This window comes from Dreissena polymorpha, chromosome 1, assembly GCF_020536995.1.
Source record: "Dreissena polymorpha isolate Duluth1 chromosome 1, UMN_Dpol_1.0, whole genome shotgun sequence".
NCBI lineage: Eukaryota > Metazoa > Mollusca > Bivalvia > Myida > Dreissenidae > Dreissena > Dreissena polymorpha.
The window spans coordinates 121,117,177-121,126,875 of NC_068355.1; the positions used below are offsets into that span (position 1 = coordinate 121,117,177).

General features: G+C 34.6%; 1 protein-coding gene across 1 annotated transcript; it reads left to right on the forward strand.

Annotated features, from left to right (window-relative positions):
- Positions 1 to 684: 684 nt before the first annotated feature.
- Positions 685 to 7,691, forward strand: LOC127847233 (uncharacterized). The gene is made up of 5 exons (XM_052378985.1): positions 685 to 3,309; positions 4,154 to 4,336; positions 4,750 to 4,860; positions 5,415 to 5,501; positions 6,592 to 7,691. Exons 1-5 carry the CDS (start codon positions 703 to 705, stop codon positions 6,922 to 6,924), a joined length of 3,321 nt encoding a protein of 1,106 aa, XP_052234945.1. The 5' UTR covers positions 685 to 702; the 3' UTR covers positions 6,925 to 7,691.
- The last annotated feature ends 2,008 nt before the right edge of the window (positions 7,692 to 9,699 follow it).

Consider the following 9,699-nt stretch of genomic DNA (forward strand, 5'->3'; position numbering starts at 1 on the left):
CTGAAGTGTTTTTACGTCTGACATAATGTTGTCTAGCCGGTGTATTTAATACAACGCATGGCGTATGTGGCTACATGTTTATTCAATAATGTCCAAGCTACAAGCGCCCAACAATCTATATAGCACAATCATATAAAGACAACTCTTACGGATAAAGTTAAGTATAATACAGTGATGACCCTTTAACAATTTCATTACAATATGGAACATTCTTCGAGATATTAACAAGCGATTTATGATCCGGAATATAAGTTTTCTTTTTCAAGTTAATGGTTTTTGCATTCATTTTAACAATACCGTGTTGAACTCTGAATTAAACGTAATGTTTGAAGCATTTGATATTCAATTTACATTGGAAGAAGTAATGAAAACCATCTTCAATCTTACAGTTGGGTAAAGTTCCAGATCAGATAAAATATTTAAAGAATTCTTCATCAACTCCAAAACGGAGTTTACATCCTTTTTAGTGCCACTTTTAACCTGTTTATGCCTAGGCCACAACAAATTGATTAAATGTTCGTCGGATTTGCCGCACCTAAAAATCTTAAAACTAAATAAAAATATTTTTATTTTTATTTCGCGCCCGCAGCAACAATTTTGCTCCGCATGTATTTGTTTACAGATTTAGTTTAATTTAGCCTACGTATTTTACGACTTTTATAACGCTTTGCGATAATAATGAGATTGGTTTATGGTAAAATAATGGCGGCGCTCGTCTGCATAGTCGTGTCGGCGAAAGACACCAATGGTAATTCAATTTTTTCTCCTGTGGCAATGTGTCACCGGATTACGGACGATTTTAGCGATTTATTCATCGCAGCCGCATCATCATCAGGCCTCGAAATGTCGCCCGAATGCGTGAATTCTGTAAATATCTGCAGTAAAGTTGGTAGTAGCGATAGAATAAAAATTTCGAACATCAACATGCAACTAAATGTCGCAGTAGAACTTGACAAAAAAATGGTCGAATATACAATTAATTCTGCACGACTTCCATCAACAAGTTCAAACTCCAATGCATTCACAGTTTTAATGAACAAGTCCAAGGTATACATTATGCCCAAAAAATATGAAGTAAACACAAGCTCAAAAGTAAAGAAACTTTCTGGTCCACAACAACTGTACTGCGACTTGATTGATTGGGCCCAAAGTACTGGGTGTGGATGGCCATCTAATATTGTCGAGGACAGTGGAAAACAAGCCCTAAAATCTCTCAGCAATGCCTTGTGGTACGTAGATCACTGCCATGCAAGACTGAAAGATGCCAGTTGTCATGTTCCAACTGAATTAAACAAATTTCAAAATTACAACAGCTACAAATTACTTAGGCACAGACCACCTATTGTAAAGGCAGCCAGACTTGGCGAATTGGTTGGTGATCTATACTCCGCCCTTAGTTTGCCATCATTGAGTGATAAACGAAACACAGTGTTAGCCAAAATCATGGGTGAATTAGCAGAATCTCTAAAACAATACAAAGACAGACTTGAAAATGATAACCAAAAACACCAAAACATAAGTCATAAAAGAGAAACAGCTAACTGCGGTGACTCGAACTCGGTTTGCATAGATCCTGTAACACCGTCCAATGTTAAAGAAGAATATAGTCATTTAAACCAGACAGTAGTGAAAACATCAGATTATACCTATGTGCACCTTGACAAGTTTTGTCCCGATAATCGTATTGAACGTCGCAAATTCATCAAAAACCTTCGTTTGTCCAAACCGATTATGTTGTATAGGGTTGCTTATGGAGGAAGCATAGGAACATTAAATTTCATTTGGAGTGTTCCAGTAGGTCAAACAGAAGACAAAACATCCCGCAACATGAAAGTTATCTCTCAAATTTCAGAAGATCTTCCGACGTTCTCAAGCAGGGCTATGAGACAAGAATTTATTGACAAGTTTATAAGTTATGTGAAATGCCCAAAGTCAGTCGTTAGACACATGTATTTTAGCCTAACAGGGCATGAAGAAAGTGCCAATTCTTCCAGTGAAAAAGAAATTAATGAAAGGGTGTCGAAGATCATAGGCGCAGATGACTCTCAGTTATTGATTGATTTACGAGCAACTAATGGCTCTGATACATATTATGATGCCTTTTTTGAAGAAATGGGAAAGTTCTTTGAAGAACAGGTTTTACAGGTCAGTGAAAGACGAAAATGTGATGAAATGTATTTGCCATTGGCAATTTCAATAGAGACTTTAAAGAATGACATTTGTAAAAGAGTGCCTGATGGAACACCCATTCCTAGCAATGAAACGATCCGACTGCAGTTTTGTCCCAGTAATCCATTTCATAAGACTGCTTTAAGGTACACTGGTCAGTTCAATGTTAAATTCCGTGTGCAGACACGCCAGGCAAGAGTTTCACATCCTGATTCACACTATGCTGCAAAATACTTTCAGTATATGAAAGAATTTTGTGTGATGTTTAGAGACAGTGCTATGTTCTTATGCATGGACGACAAGGCAATAGTTCCAGTGGGAGAACCAGGAATCCCTATATCAACTGGAGTAAGAGGGCATAACAAGGTTCTAACACCTTCAGAGGGACCTGTATTAGTTGCAACTGACCATGATTTTCATCTTTGCGGTCTTGTTCCTTCAGTTGTTCTTGTCACAGAAATTCCTAGGGACTCGAAAGACAGCTTCTTTTCAGGGGACATGCATGTGACAACAAAAGAAAAGGTATTCAGCCCATCTAGCCCATTTAGACATGCTGCTGAAGTTATTGAACTCGTAAGATTAAATGATGCCTACTCTTCAGATGGATTAAATTTGAGAACCCCAATCATGTGCCTTTATACTGATGGAGGACCGGATCATAGAGTCACTTATGAAACGGTTAAGTTGTCGCTCACTCTTATCTTCATGCATTTAGATTTGGACATGCTAATTGCACTCCGAACGGCACCATCACATAGTTGGACCAACCCAGCTGAACGTTGCATGTCCATTTTAAATTTGGCCTTGCAGCATGTTGCGCTAGACAGAAATGAAATGGAAGAGAAGTATGAACAGATGGTTAAAAACTTGTCTTCTCTAACTGCAGTAAGAAACCAAGCCAGACTAAAAGATGGTCTGAAAGAGGCTTTCAAGAAAAGTATGGAACCAGTGGTTGATCTTGTGAACAAACGTTTCTCACAAATGAGCTTGAAAGGAAACCCTGTTAAAACTTTGAAAGGGGTATCAGATGAAGAGATCACATCCATCTTAGATATCACTGGTGTTGGCTTTGGAGCAGATAGTCCAGTAGCCACAGCTGACACAAAAAGCGCTGAATTGAAGAAAAGCAAGCATCTGCAGGTAAAACAAACTAAATTTATTTTTTAAAGAAAAATGCATAGATAATGTCCTGCTTGTCTGGAAATGATATAATAATTGTTGTTCTCAGTAAAATTATATTGATATAACTGTATATTGCCCTCTACTAAAATTGCTTATGGTCACTGGTTACATAATGCATATTAATATTAGTTTTTAATATGTCACTTCCAATTTAAGTATTTGTTTCGCATTAAATTAATATGCGCCAGTGCGTATACTATTATCTGACAGAAAAACAAATAAAGGTTTTTAACATTCAACCTTAAAATATGCATCTGGCACAGGCAAGCAATTTGTCTAGGTTATGGAAAGTTTAACTGTGTCGCTTTCTGAGAAAACTGGGCATAATGCATGTGCGTAAAGTGTCGTCCCAGATTAGCCTGTGCAGTTCGCACAGGCTAATCAGGGACGACATTTTCCCCCTATACTGGATTTTTGCTAAGAAGAGACATTATTTAAACGAAAAATTCCATAAAAGCGGAAATTGTCGTCCCTGATTAGCCTGTGTGGACTGCACAGGCTAATCTGGGATGACAATTTATGCACAAGCATTATGTCCAGTTTTCTCAGAACAATACACAATTATTCAATTTTAAAAGTTAAATGTTTACCGGGTAACATTATTCATTTTTTATTAAATATTGGATATTGTGAAGGCTATGCTGTCTTATTAACAATATTAATGAAAACGTGTGTTTATTATATTTTATAATGAAAAATCAACCTATGTATAAAGATACATCTTGTTTAAAAAATGACAAAAAAACAACATGTTATTAATATGGAAGAGCGTCTATAAACATCAGTGTCCTTTCTTCTAAAGGATTTCTTTGAGAGGCATGCAGAATCCAGCCACTACTGCTTCCAGTTAAAGAAGTGTTCATCCGATGAATGTGGCTACTGCTCCGTTAACCCAGTCCGAGATCAGGATGTTTTTGACCGCCTCAGGTTCCTCCCTGAACCAAAGCCTGACGAAAATGGTGAACACTACCTACCATTCAGTGAGGTAAATTTATCGCATTTGTATTCCATTATATGACATATTTATTGAATGGATGAAGTTGTGTAAATTACAAATATATTTTGGAAACTTACTTTGGCATTTGAAGGTTGTGTACCTGTGCAAATGGTCAATAGTTACAATTAAATTTGAATAATCAATTTACTCATGTTTACTTCATTGATCTGACAACATATTATGTTCTGCCTTTTGTTTAATAAAAAGGCATAAATATACTTAACTATATACCTTGTTGACATTTTAGTTAACTTAACTTGTCCAGCTGACATGTAGTTAATTTAATGATTTAAATGATAATGTGTGACTATTGTGTTTAGAAACTGGAAGCAACATTTGAGATAAGGTTTAAACATGCCAATTCAATTATATAAATTATAATAACATAATAATAATTCCAGTTGTTTGGGAAAGCCCTGACCCGTGACAAGTACAGACCCTCAACCAGACCATGTGGAACCTATGATGAGGAATTACAAAACCATGATAAAGAGAATCGAGAAATTTTGAGGGTAATGATAATTATAATATTTTAGAAGCTCGCAAATAACTTAACACTTTATTTCATGTTTATATTATTATATTTAGGTCAAACTGTCAAACCTTATTGTAAGGTCGCCTTGGCAAAGTGGATATGGTGTCCGCCTAGCGACCGAGAGGTCACGGGTTCAATTGCCATAGTAGGAGCGTGCTTTAGATCTCCCCATAGACACCAAGTACTGGTTCTAGTCCCAGGAAAAGGACTCTAGAGCGTTTCAAAAAAGCCTAAGGCTTTCAATGCAATCGAGCTAAAATAAATAGGTTTAAACTAAACCTCATTGAATTACAACTGTGATATTAAAATAAAAATCAGAGAAATATTCCAAGTGCATTTTTGTTGCAGTATACATCCGTTCCTTCTTCCACCTGGCAATTGGCAACACCAAGAGAAAAAGTGATCATGTCAAAATGATATCATGTTGTCAACATTTTTGCAGGCTGGAAATTGAAGCGGGCATTTTGCCATAAAAAGCATTTTTTAAATATTTTTGCTTTCATTACACTATATCTTTCCATGTTGTTTTAGAATGAGAAGCTTCGAGATGCTGTCCTTTGCGGAGAATGTAGCAGGCCAAGATGTGTCTTCAGTCCAAACAAGCTTGACCGACAACAGGTAAACGTTTTGTAAAAATACAATCTACAGCGTGTTTCAACATTATAGGATCATAACATGTTGGTTACATAATTTTTAAGAGTCTAAATTTACATTTAAACATCACAGTTATACACAGTTTGGCAGGATTATAAAAAGACACGTATTGATCCAATAAATTGATATGAATGATACATATTTTTACAGATCAGAAAAAAGCTCTTTGGCTTGTTGGTTTGCAACTTAGAGCCCGAATATTTTTTGTTAATGTCTGATCAAACACGGTATGTGTTAATATATCACCAGATTGACATTGCAAAACATTGTTTTTTATTTCATACCATCAAAGGCCCATTCAAGATATAAATAGTTGTAAAACAAAAAATGCATTGGTAAATGATAATCTTAATATGAAGGAAATGCATTCGTTTTTGCTTTGATTTGAATAGGTTTCAAGTCTAATAATGCTGCAAACACAAAGGTTGGGAGGCAATTTATTGGAGTCACTCTGTCGGTCAATCCTTCTGGCAATTTGTTTGCATGCGAATCACCATGAAGTGTAGATTAACATGACACAATTTTCACACATATTGATTCACTTATTCCTTAGTTACATGTATGTGCTCTTGAACTTATCCAAGACATAGCTGCCATCAATTCCATGTCTATGAAGAGGCTTTGGAGAAGTATTACAGTAATAGAAATTTAGTAATATGGGAAATTTTACTAGCCTGAGTCAGAATTTTCGAGCGCAGCCATTTGTGTACATTTTGTTCAAAATAACAGACACAATTTTTTTTTAATTTTATTTAATCCTTCAAATACATGGCAATTTTCTTCGTACTTTCATCTTTCTGAAAGTAAGCTTCTAATGGCAGTTGATTAAAGTTGCTTAAAGTTGCTCAAATTCTTTTTGGAAAAAAAATAGCGAAAATAAAATTAGAAATTGTTTAATATCTGTTTTATGAGTTTTACAAGCACTTTAGGCTGGTAAAATTGGGAATTTCTATAAGCCTGAAAAAAAGACCATAGATTTTTTCTGTTTGGATAGGGCGAATAATGATGACTGTCAATTTTGTGAAAAGCTCCATAACATTTCACTTCCTTGCAGGAGGAATTCTTGCGGAACATTAAGGCATGCCATTCGTATATCTGTGGAGATCAGTTGGAAGATGCACCTGACCTGTATGTTCGGAGATGCGTGACCTGCAGCTCTGAGGTGGAAACAGCTTATTTCTCAGCCAAGTGTCGGCATTACCTACCACCAGTGTGCATCCACTGTGGATCTCCTGACTGTCTGTTAGATGACAACGATGCATATATTGCAGATTTGTATACAAAATATTCCATTGTCAGGCCAATTTGTGTGTCTTGTCGACATTCTGGAAAAGAGGCAAAAACATGGGGCGCCAAGAAGTTTTTAAAAAAACAAAAAGTCAAATGAACTCATTCAAGCCTTCAAAAGTTCTTACTTTGATTTGGTTTGTAAATGAGACCAAAGCAAAAGTATGTGTTTATGATGACCATCATCATCATGTTTATAAATGTTAACATGTTGTGATTGAAAATGAAAAATCATGGATTGGAATAAAGAGCAAATGCTTTAACTTTTAAAAATATTAGTGTTTCGTATTTTCCAGTTTAATTTCTATTTCTACAGATTTTAATTGTTTTGTGTTAAGATTAAAGTTGATACTAGTCATTTGTGATTGCACTTTTCTTGGAAAAGTATGTTTTATTGTAAATTGATGTGTTTTACAAATAGTCACGCTAAATATTGTTCTACTACTATTGTTATAAATATATATTATAGTACTAGTCATTTAATAAATATACTAGAACTGATACTAGTCGTTTTATGCCCCCGGTAGGGTGGCATATAGCAGTTGAACTGTCCGTCTGTCTGTCCGAAAACTTTAACATTGGCCATACTTTTTGCAATATTGACTTGATATTTGGCATGCATGTGTATCTCATGGAGCTGCACATTTTGAGTGGTGAAAGGTCAAGTTCATGTAAAAAAATAAATATATATTTTCAAAGCGGCGCAGTAGGGGGCATTGTGTTTCTGACAAACACATCTCTTGTTTGGCACTCAAATTAGACAAATATATGTCACTGTGCTATGTTAAAATAAAGGGCTCCTACTAATCACATCTATAAATAGTTTTGATTAAAAGGCATGTGTTTTATATTAAAATAAAATAACTATCTGTTTCTTATTGTTCTTTCATTAGGAAGTTATGTTTTTTTTTACTTTACAAAACTTAAACTTCTCATTTCTAATTTTAACATTGCTAAACTAACCAAAGTAATGCATTTGAGTATAATGTATACTACTATAACCTATGATATTTAGAACTAATACAAATTGAAGATATTTCTTACGCTTGATGTTTAGCATATTATTTATTGTCATGCTATTTAACTTTCATTGACAGAAGACTGAGCTTCTTATATAACTTTGCTAGTGAAAAGTACAGTGTACCATGTTAACATTAAGTAGTCACTACCTGTTGTGAATAAGCAGAATAACTATTGGAGAATATTTTGTTTATCATACTTTAACAAACATTGGACTAGAGTTAAAATAAGTTAGTACTACTAAATGACCTTGTGTTTGTATTTTGAAGATATCATGCATTTATTTGGCAACAAATATCAATTTACAGAGACAATATATCTATTTTTTATTTTTCGCTCTTCGCTCGCCTGTGATTTTTTTAAAAATAGAATAAAAATTAATTTATTTTTATTTCGCTCGCTCGCTCCATTTTTTTTGGCTAAAATCCGTAGAACAAATCATCAATTTGTTGTGGCCCTAGCGTATAGAAAAAAGGCCTTGGCAAACAGCGTAGACGCAGATGAGATGCCGCATAATGTTTGCTTAAATGAATTTCTGTAAGAAATATTCTAAATATAAAAATACATATACTAGACATCCCTAATTTTGGAAATAAATTGATCCAATTTAGAAGGATGGAAGAGTCTACTAGACATAAATGGGTTAAAAAAACAACTTTGATATTCTCCAGATAAATGTACGGAATGTAACCTTGAACCAATTCATAAAGGGGAGCCTTAGTGACCCAAACGATTTCAGAGGTATTTCTTTTAAGCGTAATTTGTTTACTTTGTACATTTATCATCCATGCGAAATGTTCATATATGGAAAGAATCGTATCACATTATATTACAAGCACATGCAGGATTAAGGGCAAAAATGGGAACTTCACAAACTCTATTTTGTCTACATGATATATTAACGCATTTCAACAGAAAAATAAACAGGTATATTGCACGTTCGATGATTGCACGACTGATATATTTGTCAGGGAAATCCTTTGATTTAAAATTTTATTTCCGTTGTAGGTTTTTTTCGTTTATTAAATCGATTTCATGGAACCACAACCCAGCATTGCTTAATATGCAGGACACAGTCTAAGGGGTGTGATTCACTGAATAAATGTAAGCTCGTGACCAACATATCTGGGTTATAAAATATTCTAGACCTTTGCCCAGCATGGGGATGTTCGTAATTAAGTAATGTGGATTGCCTTTAGCCGAGTAGTTGTTTTACGATGATAATTGGCATGGGGACCGTTTCAATAAACATCGTAATACACATTTACGATACGATACGTTTTTCGAAGATGCATACTTGTCCAAATCATATGTTTATAAATGTTCAGTACTTTATTACTTACATTTGCTTCTCTAGCGCCGTATATATTTGACGAGCATAGCGAGCTAGTCCTTCTAGTTATTAAGATAACAAAATTCTCTCGTAAGTTAACCTTGTAGTACGATCGTTTGTGAAACGGCCCCCTGGGTTGTAAGTCGTGTACATTTTGTTTATGAGTATCGTTATTTCTTTTGAAAGCTTAGTGAGCATTTTTTCTTATATAGGCTAAGAAGCACAGGAGGGAAGCCCATATCATTAAAAAAAAATTCCATATATATGCTATAATAGAAACAAGGAGTGCAACTTCATTTGCCGAAAAACTACACCATCTTTACTGTAAACCATGTAACTCGAACAATATTTAACGAATCAACTACACACCGTAGATAAATGTGTTAAAAAAGTAAGAATATTTTAAAGGGACTTGTTCATAGCTTTGCAATTTTCAAGAAAAGTCATATATTCAAAATATAAATGTATGCATTATATTCCAGAAATCAAAACAACTCTCATGAATTAACAAATGTTAAAGTG

Bases quoted from the DNA above. Each gene is read 5' to 3' on its own strand.
- LOC127847233 (XM_052378985.1), top strand. From the start codon at position 703: ATGGCGGCGCTCGTCTGCATAGTCGTGTCGGCGAAAGACACCAATGGT. The intron at 3,310-4,153 runs GTAAAACAAACT...TTTCTTCTAAAG, and splicing joins AGAAAAGCAAGCATCTGCAG to GATTTCTTTGAGAGGCATGC. The intron at 5,502-6,591 runs GTAAACGTTTTG...ACTTCCTTGCAG, and splicing joins ACAAGCTTGACCGACAACAG to GAGGAATTCTTGCGGAACAT.